Genomic DNA, 16,665 nt, shown 5'->3' with positions numbered 1-16,665 from the left:
CCACCTTCTCAGATCATCCCCAATCCAAAACCATGAACTTTTCTTCCCTTGTTAATAATCTCACACCCCTTCCTCTCCCCCCACCCCCTCCCCCCCCCCCCCCCCACCTCCTTACCCCACCCCAATCCATCCTCCTTCCAAGTTTCCAGTTTTTCCTCCTGTATCCATCTTGTCCACTCTATGCCTCCTCTCCTGCGCCCTGCTCCATTCTGCCCAACACCCATTGTTTGTCCAAATCTGCCTCTATCTTGGCCTCAACTCTGCTGTCAGTGTCTCCACCCGTCTCCACCCCTCTCCCCCCACCCCCCCCCCCCCTTCTCTCTCCTGCTGCTGTTTTATCCTGTTGCTTGTTTGCCTTGTTGTTGTTTATTCTACTGTTGTTGTTTTGTCCTATTTTATCCTGTTGCGTACTGATCCATTCAGTGTACTAGTACTAGCTCTTCCACGAGCCTCGACTATGTATACAAAAAAAAAATAGCCCCGTGGAGGACTGATGGTTATTTCCCCACGGTTTCTGAGAAGAATTTTAAATAAATTACCTGAAATTTAAAGGAAACCCTCCTTTTCAGCCTCATATAGGGGGGCAGAGCACTTTCCAGGGAAGATATTACCATGATGAGCACATATCAGTCAGGTAGTTTGTGAGGAGAACATGTTTTAGTCAATGTTAACTGACGTACGTACAGTCACATGAAAAAGTAAGTACACCCCATGTAAAGTTTTGACTTTTTCAACATATTTCAACATACAGCTATTTGAGCTTCATTTCAACAATATTGATAGATAAAGGTGATATAATATAACAAATATCATGAAACATTTACATTTTGTAGTCCATTGTATAATTTAAATAAACATAAATGCAAATTTCACATGTGGAAAAAGTAAGTACACCCCATGAAATGTTTTTTAAAATCTTTTAACATATGTGGACATATCAATATTTGATCTTCATTTAAACAGTATCTAGAGATAAAGGTGATCTAATTGAACAAAAAACAATGAAAATTTGACTTTGCAATAATTTATTCACAAAAATTAACAGACATGCCATTTCCTTCTGTGGAAAAAGTAAGTACACCCTTGGCTCTAATAGGTGGTATTGCCCCCTTTGGCAGAAACAACCTCAAGTAGGCGTTTCTTATAACTGCCTACCAGTCTCTCACATCGACCGGGAGAAATTTTTGCCCACTCCTCCATGCAGAATTCTTTCAGCTGTGCGATGTTTGAGGGGTTTTTTGCATGCACAGCTCGTTTCAAATCCCCCCATAACATCTCGATGGGATTTAGATCCGGGCTTTGACTTGGCCATTCCAGAACCCTCCATTTCTTTATTTTCAGCCATTCCTTGGTGGATTTACTGGTATGTTTAGGGTCATTGTCATGTTGCAAGGTCCACCTTCAGTTGAGCTTCAGCTTTCCGACAGATGGCCTCACATTATCCTCAAGCACCCTCTGGTACAATGAAGAATTCATCGTGGATTCTATGATGGTGAGCTGCCCAGGCCCTGATGCAGCAAAGCTGCCCCAAACCATAATATTTCCACAACCATGCTTTACAGTTGGTATCAGGTTCTTGTGGTCAAATGCTGTCTTTGCTTTTCACCAAACATGTCTTCTGGTACTGTCGCCAAATAGCTCTACGTTTGACTCATCTGTCCAGAGCACATTGTTCCAGAAGTGCTGGTCTTTGCCTAGGTGTTCATTGGCAAACTTTAGTCTTGCCCTGATGTTCTTTCTGGACAGCAAAGGTTTCCTCCTGGCACACCTCCCATGTCGATCAAATTTGTGCAGCCTCTTTCTAATGGTAGACTCGTGCACTTTGACAGCAACAGTGGCAAGAGCTACCTGTAGGTCCTGTGATGACATTCTGGGGTTCTTAGAGACTTATTTCAGCATCTTGGGGTCTGCTCTCGGGCTGAACTTGCTGGGGCGGCCTGGCCTGAACAAGTTGGCAGTTGTTTGGAATCTTCTCCACTTGTAGATGATCTTCCGGACAGTCGAATGATTGATTTCAAATTGTTTGGAGATATTTTGAAATCCCTTCCCAGACTCATATGCATCTATAACCTTCTTTCTGAAGGCCTCAGAGAGCTCTTTTGATCTAGGCATGGTGACGCCACACACTTCAACAACAAAGAGCAAACCAAACTAAATGTCTGAGGTTTAAATAAGACAGGTTCCTTCAAGATCCTCTCTAACGATGTTCCAATCATTTGCACCTGAGCTGGTGTACCTGATTCTAATTTTAGGTATTTGAAGTAGTGATAAATGTAGGAGTGTACTTACTTTTTCCACATACGAAATTTGCATTTATGTTCATTTAAAGTATACAATGGACTACAAAATGTAAATGTTTCATGATATTTGTTATATTATATCACCTTTATCTATCAATATTGTTGAAATGAAGATCAACTAGCTGTATGTTGAAATATGTTGAAAAAGTCAAAACTTTACATGGGGTGTACTTACTTTTTCCCATGACTGTATGTATGTACAGCCGGAAATCGGGACCCACTCTTGGGTTATTTCAGAGAAATGAAAATTCAGAGAAATGGTCGACACTTCAAATAACCTAAAAATGCAGACTTTCCACAGAGCATTCAATAACAGACCCCATCAAACGCACAATGATACAGGACTGCATTTCCAATAGAAATATTAGGAAATGGAAACCTATTTGTATTCAATGCAAACTTTTAGCACCTTGTTTATCAGCATGACAGTAATTATTTTGCACCACAATAAATGGAAGGTGGCTCTTTCATAGCGAGATCAAATGGTTTTAACAATAATAGATGATGGTGATGATGAAGAACCGACACTTCAACTCGACAGCACCTTACTCACTTTGAGAAGCCAGGTAGCTGTTTTTTCACAGCCAAATGCACAATCTTTGTCATCTCCGCATTCAAACCGAGGATAAAGACAAAGAACCGACGTCCCTGAAACAACGTATAGTCAAAGAAAAAACATACTTAGAGTGAGCGCTGGTAATTAGACCTGGGTGATAAAGATGTGACACAAAAGACAGAGTAGCAGCTGCATAAAACTTGCATGGAGGAGTAGTAAATACACAACACGTCTGATCAGCAAGGCAAAGCACATGACCATTCACGGCAAACCATCTACTCTGCTCCGATGACCATTCACGGCAAACCAACACTCTTATAAAGTACAGTCATTACATTGTTCTCGTGTGCCATCCTATTAATGGTAGTTGGTAGCACAACACGTTTTGCATCAATGCTCACCTCTGTAGAGTGGAGTGCCTGGCCACTCACAAAATACTGCATCAGTAGCTCCTTCATCTCTGCATTTTTATCCAACGAGAAGTCAAACTCGTGGAGAATCTCACGCAAATTCCACAAGCGCTTCATTTCTGCCACCTGGTGGTGAAACTCCCAATTACTTCAACAAAGACGATGTGGAAGAAAGGGTCTTTGAAAATAAAAAGGGACATCTTCAATAAAAAAAAATCATTCAAATCTCAATTCTAAAGTTATATTGTGAGGTTCAAGTCACCATTAGAATCAAAGGAAACAATATAAATCACTGATATGCTAGTTAACATTCAAAAAGTGATTTCGATGTTGCATTTCTCATGGTTTTCAAAACATGCCACAGTATTGTAGTACAGTACACTGAATATATTTTGGTTGATTCACAAGTTTGTAAATAAGTATCCAATTTGTGAATATATTTATATTTTTGGCATGTGAACATATTCGTACACGATGGAACTGCATCGAAGGGTTAGCGCATCTGCTCCGAGTCTGGAGGTCGGTGGTTCAAACCCTGGTCGAGTCATAGCAAAGACTTTAAAAATGGTATGTGCTGCTTCCTTACTTGACGTTTAGCATTTAAAACGGTTAAGAGCACTGGCAATCCACAAAGGTCAGGATCCATCAGGAGGAGAAAAATCCTCCTTAGGAAATGCTCCGCTGAATGTGGTGAGAAAAGCGGAGCCATTGTTTCGATGTTGCCGGTACTGAGTAACCCGGGAAGTGACGACACATCCCCCAAAGCTCAGTGGCTGTGTTAGTCACGTCTAACAATCTTGTGTTGTGTTGGGAATGTTTGGCTGCATGACCGTGTGTGTGTGTGTGTGTGTGTGTGTGTGTGTCAGCTCTACTCCAAGCTTAATATCATGTATAAAACTAGAATGGCACTCTTCGATGTCGCGCCGTCAACCGATATGCCTCCACCCACATTATTACATCATTATACATACAGTCATGGCTAAAAATATTTGCACCCTTGCACCTTTTTCAAATAATGCACCATTTCCTCCAGAAAATTGTCGAAAAAAAAAAATTGGTATCCACACATGTATTTCTTTGGTTTGCAGTGGAACAAAACAAAAAGCTGAAAAAAATGACAAAATCTAAGCTTATTCCAAACAGAAATCCTAAAATGGCCCGGACAATATTGGCACCTTTGAGAAGTTGTTAGAAATAATTAGATTTCAAGCAGGTGATTCTCCTTTACTTTGGAATTGAAATCAACTGTTGTGATTTGCAGGTGCCTGCAATATAAAAATCACTCATTCAACTAGTTTGAATGGAGAAAAGGAGTCATTCTGCTGTTTTGCGTCACTGCGTGTACCCCAATGAGCATGAAGAAAATAAAGAAAACCAGAGAATTGTCTGAGGAGGTCAGACATAAGATTGTAGCCAAGCATGGACAATCTCAAGGCTACAAGTCCATCTCCAGATACCTTGATGTTCCTGTGTCCACCGTACGCAATGTTATCAGGAAGTTTAAGGCCCATGGCACTGTAGCCAACCTCCCTGGACATGGCCGCAAGATAAAACCTCATCGAAGATTGCGGCGAAGGATTGTTCGAATGGTGGAGAAAGCACCTCAATCAACTGCCAAACAGATTCAAGCTGACCTTCAGACACAAGGTACGACAGTTTCAACTCTCATCATCCGTCGCCAACTCAATGAAAGGGGTTCTATCGTAGGAGACCCAGGAGGACCCCACTGCAAAGAAAGTCTGACTGTAGTTTGTCAAAACACACCTGAACAAGCCAAAAATCGTTCTGGGAGAATGTCCTGTGGACAGATGAGACCAAATTAGAGCTTTTGATAAAGCACATTATCTCTATGTTTGCAGAAAACAAAATGAAACCTTCAAAGAAAAGAACACCTTCCCTACAGTCAAACATGGAGGAGGTTCAGTGATGTTTTGTGGTTGCTGTGCTGCCTCTGGCACTGGGTGCCTTGAATGTGTGCATGGCATCATTAAATCAGGAGATTACCAAGGCATTTTAGAGCGCAATGTTCAACCCAGTGTCAGAAAGCTAGGTCTCCGTTGAAGGTCATATGCCTTGCAGCAGGACAATGACCCTAAACACACTACAAAAAGCACCCGAGAATGGTTCAAGACAAAACGCTGGACTGTTCTGAAGTGGCCAGCAATGAGTTCAGATCTAAATCCCATTGAACACCTGTGGGGAGATCTAAAAACAGCAGTTGGGAGAAGGCACCCTTCAAATCTGGGAGAACTGGAGCAGTTTGCACAAGAAGATTGGGCCAAACTGCCAGTAGAGAGTTGTAGGAAGGTCATTCATAGCTATAGGAAGTGCTTGACTTCAGTTATTTTGTCCAAAGGCTGTGTTTGCTACCAAATATTAAATCCAGGATGTCAATAATTTTGTCATTGCCATTTCTTTTTATTTTCTGATTTAAAAGGATATGTTAAGTTCTGAATCAAAAACAAATGTTCTGTAATATTAACAGTGAAATAAAGAATTGTGGAGACCAAATACTTTTGTCAATTTCAACATTTTTTTCGAGAAAATTATGAGCTATTTGAAAAAAGTGCAAGGACGCCAATATTTTTGGCCACGACTGTACTTGAACCAAGTTTTATTTAAATCTCTTCAGCTGTTCTCAAGTATTCAAGTATCACTATCAGTTTTTAGCTGACATGACCTCTGACCTTTGACACCGAAATCTAATCAGTTCATCTTTGCATCATAATATATACTGACACCAGGTTTGGTTAAAATTCCATTACTGGTTCATGAGTTAGCTGGGTAAAATAATTTTTACCTAAACTGACCTCTGACATTTGACCTCTTGACCCCATAATCTTATCAGTTCATCTTTGCATCATTATACATAATTGTACGGAGTTTGACATATCCGTTTAGCCATTCTTAAGTTATTGCAATAACGAAAAGCTTTCATGGAAGGACGGACGCACGGATGGACGGACACACAGAAGGATATGTCCATATAACAAACAGCCAGGTGGACAACCCGAAAACATAATGCCTCCGGCGACTTCAATAGAAAAGACACCTCAGAAGCTTGGAAATTTTCTTTCAACACTCCTGGAAGTAGTGGTGACAAGTTACATACATATAATTTCTGACAAACGTAGTTTAATTCCAGACCATTATTGCCCTTCCAGTTGAACTGTTTTGGGATTCATGAAAGTAGCAACAATTTTGCAATAAGTTGTGCTTCTCGGCAAAAATCATTCAATTTTTTTTTTTTGTGTGTGTACAAGATCGAGGCTTGTGTAAGAGCTAACATTAATCACATAAAACAAACTGACACAAAAAAACATAAGATAAAGGGAGCGGGAGACAAGATGGGGAGAGAGAGGGAAGCACACAAGTACAACAGCAGGGAACAGGGACATCGGGAGATCTGTGGGGAGGGAGGGGCTTGGGGTGCGGGGGCATGGGAACGGGAGGGGTGGGAGAGGTAAAAAAAAAAAAACTGTTAGGACTTGCAGAAAAGAGGTGGGTATTTCAAAAAAGTGGATCTGGGGTGAATTAACGGGGGTAGAAAAGATTACGATTTTGGATGGGGGAAGATAAGAGATGGTGGTGAACAGCTGTTTTAAAGACCTAGAGGGAGGAGTGGGATTGAAGAGAGTGAGGTAGTTTGTTCCAGAGGCAGAAGATAAGAGGAATGAAAGAGTGAAGGAGAGCAGAGAGTCTTGATTTTGGCAGTTTCACCATAAGAGGGTTGCTGGCAGATCTTGTGCGACCTGTAGGAATATTTGGGGGACAGAGCCCAGAGAGAGCTGGGGGAGCAAGGCCGGAGAGGAGTTGGTAGAAGACAGAAAGACCACCAACCTGCCTGCGGTGAGTGAGTGAAAGGCCTTCAGAGTTAGCTTCATCGCGGGAGATTCCAATGATTCTGAAAGTTTTGGTTTCCAACAGCGTGAACCCGAGCTCGGTGTGAGGCAGGAGCACCAGCCCAGAGGGGAGAACAGTATTCCATTGAGCTGCAGATGAAAGCCTCGTATGTGGTGAGGAGCTCAGGTTTGCCAAGGAAGGACTTCGCACGACGGAGGATGCCCAGTCGGCGACTGGCTTTAAAGGCCAGCTTGGAAATGTGGTTTTCCTAGGAAAGATCATGGCAGAGAGTGAGACCCAAAAGCTTTAGTGACAGAACTTATTGGAGAGGATTGTTCAGAAAGTAGATGGGAGGGTTGTCCAGTCGGTCTTTTCGTAGAGACATAGTGAGAGTGTGAGATTTGTCAGGATAGAAAGACATGTTCCACTTGTTTGACCAGTCTATGATTTTGTCCAGGTCTGCAGAGAGTGAGGAGGCTGCAGACTGACGATCTGAGGGATGAGGTATGGAGCGGCAGAGAGTGGAGTCATGAGCAAAGAGAAAGAGAGGATTTTCCAGAGAGTCGGAGAGATCATTGATGAAGACCAGAAAAAGCACAGGGCCCAGAACACTGCCTTGGGGAACTCCAGCCTGAACAGGAAGGGGAGATGAGAGAAACCCATTCAGGGCCACGCGTTGACTACGACCAGAGAGGAAGTCCGCAAGCCATGCATCGAGATTTCCATGGATACCATAGGAGGAGAGTTTGGTGAGCAGAGCTGGGTGCCAGACCGTATCGAAGACACGTGATATGTCAAGGGAGACAGCTCTAAGTTCCTGTTTGACATTGAGGACCTCCATCCATTGTTGAGACAGCAGAAGCAGAATGTTCAGAGTAGAGTGACCTGGTCTGAAACCAAATTGATGATCAGAGATCAAGCCATTGGAGAAAAGGAAGGATTTTATATCCGAAGCAGTGTTGGATTCCATGACTTTGCTGATAATTGAGAGCAGGCTGATTGGTCTGTAGTTGCAAGGATCTGTTTTTGCACCTTTTTTGTTTAAAGCCGTAATGTTGGCCAATTTCCAAGCTGATGGCAGATGGCCTTGAGCAAAAGAGAGGGTGAAGAGAACAGAGAGAAGGAGAGATAAAGCGGCAGAGCAGGATTTTAGGACCGGTGGCTGATGCCATCTGGTCCAGTTGCAGAATCAGAGTCGAGGATTCACAGAAACTTCTCCACCTTGTCAGGAGAGAAGGACACAGAGTCCAGGAGCAGCTGGGTACGACTGGGTACGGTGGGTACAAAGAGAGACCGGTTTGGGAAACAAGATTTTGAGGCAAACACAGAGTTGAGGCATTCAGCTTTTTCACGTGCAGAGTCAGCTGTGTCGCCGTTTGAGGTGAGGGAGGGGGAACAAACACCAGAAACAGATTCGACCAGACGCCACCAGGATTTGGAAGAGGGAGACAGATAAGAGAGTTCGGTCTTGAGAGTAGAGAAATATTGTTCACTGGCTCTCCTGAGGGTAGACACACACTTGTTCTGGGCTTTGTGAAAGGAAATAAGATTTCCTTCCGTTGGATTTGCTTTCCAGGAGACGAAGGCAAGTTGTTTCAGGGCAACTGACTCACCACAAAATTCCGTGTACCATGGCTGGGAGGAAGGGTATGACAACTGAAGACAAGATGGGATAAATCTGTGCATGAGAGAGAGCCATTTACTTTGGAAGAATTCCCAGGATGAGTTGATGTCAGAGGCAGTAGAGATGGGACACCAGTCCAGATGATTGATGGCTACTTGAAGACTCTGCCACTTGGCCTGAGTGAAATGCCAGACTCGTCGACGCTGAGGAGGCTCTCTGAGAATGGCCAGAGAGATGTCTACTTTAACAAGCATATGGTCAGAGGAACCGATTGGAGCAGAAGAAGAGGAGCAGACATTTGCAGGGAAGTTTGTCATAACCAAGGCTAGAAGAGAAGATGCTCCATTGACTGAGATCCGAGTCCGGAAATTGACAGATTGTGTCAGTCCCAGTTGGTCGCAGAAGTCCTTGGCTGAGGAGGAGGAGGTCGGGAGAGCTGTTGGTAGTGTGTCAGAGATTTCAGAAGAACTAGGGGAAAGGGACGGATGAGGAGGAAAAAAGGTTTGATGGTGATTGGGTGAGGCACAGTGAGGTTTTGTTTGAGGGGGGGCAGAGCGAGGAAGAAGGTTGGAGGAGATGGAGGTGAGAGTTGGAAGGGAGAGGAAGCGGGGAAGACGCTTTGAGGAGGAGGGTTGAGAGGGAAGAATTGGAGAGAAAAAAATTGATGGGGCAGGGAGAGGGGGGAGTTTTGAAGGGGAGGCAGGAGTTTTGAAGGGGAGGGGTGAGAGGGGAACTTAGGAGGGGTGGGGTGAGGATTGAGTTTGGGAGGGGAGGGGTGAGGGGGGAGTTTAGGAGGAGAGGAGTGAGGGGGGAGTTTAGGAGAGGAGGGGCAAGGGGGGAGATTTGAAAGGGATGGTTGAGGAGGGAGTTTTGGAGGAGAGGGGTGAGTTTGGATTTTAGAAAGTGTTGGACGATTCATGGGAAAATGAACATTTATTGCAAAATGAGTTACTTGTGATTTTCGAGTCAGAGATCCGTTTGAAAAACGTTGGAGGATTGGTGGAATGCACGTGAGTTTAGGGAATGTAGGAAGGAGGAACTGTAAGAGATTGAATTTTTATTTGAAATGAAGAGATTTGGTGAGCAAATCGAAAACAACCTGTTGAAGAAGAAGAAAAAAAGTGTGTTATAATATACAACAGAATACAACACTTCAGGGGAAAGTTTAAACATTTTAAAACTAAACCATGAAAACTATCTTGGGAAATTCCCCAAATGAGGGCATGAAGGATTCCTAAGGGGGATTAAGGATTCCAGCATAGGTTCAGAAACAGGAACAGAAGAATAGGATTTGACAGCCAGCTGAGCAGAGAACGAAGTAACAGGGAGGTGTATAAACAAATGTTTAAGTACGGGAGGAGAGGCCTACTTTTTTAATTCTTCGTTAATATGATTTTTTGAAGGTTAGGTGAAAGTGAATCAGAGGAAGAAGGAGAAAGTTGAAGGAGTATGGTGAAAAATAGATTGGAAAAGTGACTTTTGTCGTTGATGAATACCATGAGTACCATGAAAGGGTATGAACGTGACGTGCGATCGGATCGTGCACAATCCAGAAAGGTGTACCATGAAAGCAAAGATGGGAAAAAGCAGCACAGCCCAGTCTGATGAGAAAAGGGCCAGTAAATGCCAGGTAGAAAACATGAAAAACTTGGATATTTTGTGAAAAAGGTGATGGAGGGGTTTGACAGCATGAATGGATGTGAAGGGGAAATTATTGTGGAGTGCACACAGCCTCTGTAAAATGGACGTTTCAGAATTCCCAGGCTGGATAACCTGTGACAGACTTCATGGGTGGGGTGGTGGTGAGAATGTTTTTGGTTGAAGGCATGGAGGAAGATTCGGCTGACGTGAAAAAGGTAGCTGGATGAACTAAGCATTTAGGAGTGAAGAGGTTTTGGGAATTAAGTCTTGCCAAAGAGAAAAGGAAGATATTTTGATGAAGAAGAAGCATGAATGGTTTGCTCATGATCGAGTAAAAAGCAGAGCAAGGCATTTAAAATACATTTTGGAAAAGTTCTTTCAAAACGCTTTTAAAGGAAGAAAAGTTTTGTTTGGTGAAGATTTCGTTTGGGGATATGGAAAAGAAGAAGGGATAGGGAATTAAGGAGTAACTGAGCACAAGAGATAGAAGTTTTTTTTTCTGATGGTTTTTTTTTGGGGGAGTGAAGAAGGGTAGTATGTTTGTATTTTTTTTTTTGCGGAAGGAGGGGACGGGAAAAAGTTGAGCTGGGGTATCAGAAGTAACAATACCTGAGATAAAAGGAGTAAAAACGAGGCATGTGGGATCAGAAAACTGAGGCAGACGCACTACCCGACAATCACCAGTAGGACAAAATTTACCAGGGACAATAACTCAACGATTCAACACAACAGTTTGGGAAATAAAATTTGACGAAAAACACGACCAGCAACACAGATATTGAAAATAAAACAGTAAAACGTGACGAATCAGTTCCGGAAACTTGGCTTAGATCAGCTGGAAGGAGCAACTGCCGATCAGGACATCTACGTGCAGCAAAACCCCAAACCGGAAGTCAATCTTTTTTACATTGTTCCCCAGAAAATAGTTTATTATTATTATTTGATTGCTTGTTAATTCATTTAATGTTACGTCCGTGCCCTGTCATGTTGGTGGGAAGCACCAATGTGAACGGATTTTGGCGAAACTTGGTGGACAAGTTGGGTGTATGACAATGAAGAATTGATTCGATTTCGGTGAAGATCCGGATCAGGATCCAGATCCGAGAATTTTTATGTGATTCTTCACCATTGAGTGACAGGGCGAAGAACGATATACTTAATAGCACGATATCGCAAAAAGCTTTCGATGGATTATGACAAAACTTGGTGGATGAGTTGGTTAGATGGCACGAACAAGCGGATTACATTTTGGTGCCATTCTACCGAGTGCCATTCTAGTTACCCTCGCCAGAGGAGAGGGTATTGCATTTGAGTCTGTTTGTTTGTCTGTCTGTCTGTATGTTTGTTTGTCTGTCTGTTTGTCTGTTTGTCTGTCTGTTTGTCTGCACAGAATAAATATGATTTTTCTGCAACTGTTGGTCCGATTGACAGGAAATTTTCACCATCTCATGAACAATTTTTAAATGATAATTATGACGTCATACGTCACGTGGAGCGGGCGGCATCTTGGAAAAACCGAAAAACTTTGCACCTCTATATCTCTGAAAGCGCTGAATAGAAAAAATTGAGACATGCTCATTGTAAATAACTCTCCATGGGGAATAAAATATGTTAATGATGATGTCATAAGTGCCTCTATTATGACGTCATAATTCGCCAAGTACAAATCTTCATCCAATCAAGATGAAATTTCTTGAGCGTCATTGAGGGATAAATTGGTGGAGAAAAAAAAATGATGGCGTCATCAGTCACGTGGTTCGGCCGCCATATTTGTTATAACACAAAAGCCTTAAAAAACACTAAAAACACGTCCTGGCGAGGGTCTGCAATCTGATTACTCTTTCTTATTGAGATTGGTATGGAATGCTACATGGTTCTCAAGGAGCTAATTACATTATACTATCATGATATTATCGCGCACAATCATGATAATCAGGCCCATTATCGTGATATAGATTTTTTTATCACCTCCCTGGCCTAACAAACAAAGTGACAAAGTGACAAACAGGGTTGGCGGCAGGAAGGGCATCCGGCCGTAAAACATTGCTTCAAAAAGGGGACCAACAAAAACAACAACAACCATGGTGCCCGAAAAAGGCCAACCCCCGCTTCGCGGGGAAAAATGGCCTCTAAAGGTGGGGGGGTTTTTTTTTTCTCCCTGGCCTAACATGTACACATCCCACCTGAACTTGTTTAATTTTAGAAATGATTTATAAATGGCACAAGTAGTAATAAGGAAAGGTGATAAATAGCTGTCTATACGAGTAATATTCCTTGAATTCAAAATTAGAGACTACAAGTGACAAAGTCACAGTCATATGGCTATTTGATTTGCCCATAAAATGGTTACAATTGCATCGACCTGTATTTCTGATTCCTCTTACATACGTGTCACAATTTCATCAAGGAAGTTTTAAGTATTGATATCCGTCAAGCAAACATTGAAAAGATAGCATACATTCCTATGAATTGCAAGCAACAGTAAATTCGGAGAGAAATAAAAGTCACCAACCGTAGCCTTTCTGCCGTCACTCATGATCGATTGCAACAATGTTTCCATGAGGTTCTTTGCAATATATTGCCGTCCCTCTATGTTCCGCACCCAGCAGACTTCACACAAGCACATCACCACGTTCTGCATCTCTTTACAACCCTTCGGTAGCAAAGGTAGTAGTGCTGAAAAATGCAAATAACTCATGGAATAAAATGTTTTTAAAAATGAATACAATTTTTCTTCATCTTCTTCCTTTAATGCTGATGTCTTCCATAATCCTTCTCCTTCACTCAAACCTCTGCCACGTCTTCTACCACACAATCCTTTCCACATGTACTCTCCTCGCTTTAACTCCAACACATGGACAACATTCTCTCTGTTCCTAGCTCAATAGCAGAGCTACATCACAGTACCGATCTTTTCTCTCAACACACATATAGTCCGTGCCACTCCATACACTCAACCAACCCTTGCTCACATTTGAACAAGATGCTCCACTCCGCATAATGAACTGAATTTACAGAAATTTATTAAAGTATTCAGACAAGCGGTGAGGGGACAGCTCAGATCCAAAAGACACGCTTGTTCCTACACATCCGGTCCCCGTTCCCTTCATCAGCATTATCCTGTGTGTGCTTCCCACTCTCTAACCCTCTGCTCATCCCATATTATCGAAGTATGCTCCAACTTCACATCTGTCTATCCAGGCTGCTGCAGGAAACCGAGATATTGTACATCTCAAGGAAAACATTTCTTTTCCAGAATGCCCGACTCTTCGATGGGTCTTTTTCTCTGACAAAGGGTTAAGGCCCAGAATGCCAGCTTCTCCTTGCTTCCCACAGCTTTTTTTTTTTTTTTTTTTTTTTTGTATACAAGATCGAGGCTCGTGAAAGAGCGAACATTAATCACACAGAAAGACAAACCGACACATAAAACATATAACATCGGGAGCGGTAGACAAGATGGGGAGAGAGGGGGAAGGACACAAACACAACATTTGAGAGCAGGGACCGAGAGACATGGAGACATCGAGAGATCTGAGAGAGGGCGAGGGCTTTGGGGGGGGGGGGGCATGGGAAGGGGGCGGTGGGAGAGGTATAAAACATATGCACACTGCCAGGACTTCCAGGAAAGAAGTTGGAATTTCAAACAAGGTGGATCTGGGGTGAATTAGCGGGGGTAGAAAAGATCAAGGTTTTGGATGGGGGAAGATAAGAGATGGTGGTGAACAGCTGTTTTAAAGACCTGGAGGGAGGAGTGGGATTGAACGGAGTGAGGGAGTTTGTTCCAGAGGCGGGAGAAAAGAGGAATTAAAGAGTGAAGGTGAGCAGAGAGCCGAGATTTCGGCAGTTTAACCATCAGAGGGTTGCTGGCAGGTCTTGTGCGACCTGTAGGAATATTTGGGGGACAGAGCACAGAGAGAGCTGGGGGTGCAAGGCCGGAGAGGAGTCGGTAGAAGACAGAAAGACCAACTACCTGCCTGCGGTGAGTGAGTGAAAGGCCCTCAGAGATAGCTTCATCGCGGGAGATTCCAATAATTCTGAAAGCTTTGGTTTCAACAGCGTGAAGCCGAGCTAGGTGTGAGGCAGGAGCACCGGCCCATAGGGGAGAACAGTATTCCATTGAGCTGCGGATGAAAGCCTTGTATGTGGTGAGGAGCTCAGGTGTGCCGAGGAAGGACTTCGCACGACGGAGGATGCCCAGTCGGCGACTGGCTTTGGAGGCCAGCTTGGAAATGTGGTTTTCCCAAGAAAGATCATGGCAGATAGTGAGACCCAAAAGCTTGAGCGACAGAACTTCTTGGAGAGGATTGTTGAGAAAGTAGATGGGAGGGTTGTCCAGTCGATCTTTTCGGAGAGACATAGTAAGAGTGTGAGATTTGTCAGGATTGAAAGACATGTTCCACTTGTTTGACCAGTCTGTGATTTTGTCCAAGTCTTCAGAGAGTGAGGAGGCTGCAGACTGCCGATCTGAGGGATGAGGAATGGAGCGGCAGAGAGTGGAGTCATCAGCAAAGAGATAGAGAGGATTTTCAAGAGAGTCAGAGAGATCATTGATGAAGACCAGAAAAAGCACGGGGCCCAGAACACTGCCTTGGGGAACTCCAGCCTGAACAGGAAGAGGAGATGAGAGAAACCCATTCAGGGCCACACGTTGACGACGACTAGAGAGGAAGTCCGCCAGCCATGCGTGGAGATTTCCATGGATACCAAACGAGGAGAGTTTGGTGAGCAGAGCGGGGTGCCAGACCGTGTCGAAGGCACGTGATATGTCGAGGGAGACAGCTCTAATTTCCTGTTTGGCATTGAGGACCTCCATCCATTGTTGAGACAGCAGAAGCAGCATGTCCAGAGTAGAGTGACCTGGTCTGAAACCAAATTGATGATCAGAGATCAAGCCATTGGAGAAGAGGAAAGATTTCATATCCGAAGCAATGATGGATTCCATGACTTTGCTGATAATTGGGAGAAGGCTGATTGGTCTGTAGTTGCTAGGATCTGTTTTTGCACCTTTTTTGTGCAAAGCGGTGATGTTGGCTGATTTCCAAGCAGATGGCAGTTGACCTTGAGCAAAAGAGAGGGTGAAGAGAACAGAGAGAGGGTGAGATAGAGCAGCAGAGCAGGATTTTAGGACCCGTGGGCTGATGCCGTCGGGTCCAGTTGCAGAATCAGAGTCGAGCGTTGACAGAAACTTTTCCACCTTGTCAGGAGGAAAGGACACGGAGTCCAGGAGCAGCAGGGTACGACTGGGTATGGTGGGTACAGAGAGGGATGGGTTTGGGACACAAGATTTAGAGGCAAACACAGAGTTGAGGCATTCAGCTTTTTCACGTGCAGAGTCAGCTGTGTCGCCGTTTGAGGTGAGGGAGGGGGAACAAACACCAGAAACGGATTTGACCAGACGCCACCAGGATTTGGAAGAGGGAGACAGATAAGAGAGTTCGGTCTTGAGAACGGAGAGATATTGTTTCCTGGCTCTCCTGAGGGTGGACACACACTTGTTTCGGGCTTTGTGAAAGGAAATGAGATTTCCTTCCGTTGGATTTGCTTTCCAGGAGACGAAGGCAAGTTGTTTCTGGGCAACAGCCTCACCACAAGATTCCGTGTACCATGGACGGGAGGAAGGGTATGACAACTGAAGACGAGATGGGATAAATCTGTGCATGAGAGAGAGCAATTTACTTTGGAAGAATTCCCAGGATGAGTTGATGTCAGAGGTGGTAGAGATGGGAGACCAGTCCAGATGATTGATGGCTGCTTGAAGACCGTGCCAGTTGGCCTGAGTGAAATGCCAGACTCGTCGACGCTGAGCAGGCTCCCTGAGGATGGTCAGAGAGATGTCCACTTTAACAAGGACATGATCAGATGATCCGATTGGAGCAGAAGAAGAGCAGCAGACATTTTCAGGGAAGTTAGTCATAACCAAGTCCAGAAGAGAAGATGTTCCGTTGACTGAGATCCGGTTCGGGAAATTGACAGATTGTGTCAGTCCCAGTGAGTCGCAGAAGTCCTTTGCTGAGGAGCCATGGCTGGTGAGAGAGGTACCCACACCCAGCCAACTGGCATGATGACAGTTGAAATCACCACATATGAGGAAGAGAGAGTTGGGATGAGTAGATAGAAGTTGGTCCATATTATCAGACAGCGTCAGCATAACTCATTCAATGACCTGTTGATTTCATCTAATGTTCTTCTGCGTGTCTCTTTGGTAATAGTCTCCTCCATTTCAACAGACCTGATTCCTACACTGGCAGTGGTGTTGCAGAGTATGTTTGTTCCTCCCTTCCTTACAACCTG

General features: G+C 43.8%; 1 protein-coding gene across 1 annotated transcript in view; it reads right to left on the bottom strand.

Moving 5' to 3' along the window:
• The window catches only part of NCAPG2 (non-SMC condensin II complex subunit G2), a 275,080-nt gene that overhangs the window by 240,881 nt on the left and 17,534 nt on the right, over positions 1–16,665 (bottom strand). Inside the window, exons 5-7 of the mRNA XM_068121956.2 lie at positions 12,887–13,050; positions 3,258–3,392; positions 2,854–2,948 (exon numbers count right to left, since the gene is read on the bottom strand). Of these exons, the coding sequence (XP_067978057.2) occupies positions 2,854–2,948; positions 3,258–3,392; positions 12,887–13,050 (394 nt within the window). The remainder of the gene's footprint in view (positions 1–2,853; positions 2,949–3,257; positions 3,393–12,886; positions 13,051–16,665) is intronic.

This window comes from Myxine glutinosa, chromosome 7, assembly GCF_964187855.1.
Source record: "Myxine glutinosa chromosome 7, kmMyxGlut1.1, whole genome shotgun sequence".
In the NCBI taxonomy this organism is placed as follows: Eukaryota; Metazoa; Chordata; class Myxini; order Myxiniformes; family Myxinidae; genus Myxine; species Myxine glutinosa.
The sequence above is the reverse complement of the archived record's forward strand: the minus strand, read 5'-3'. Positions and strand labels throughout refer to the sequence as shown.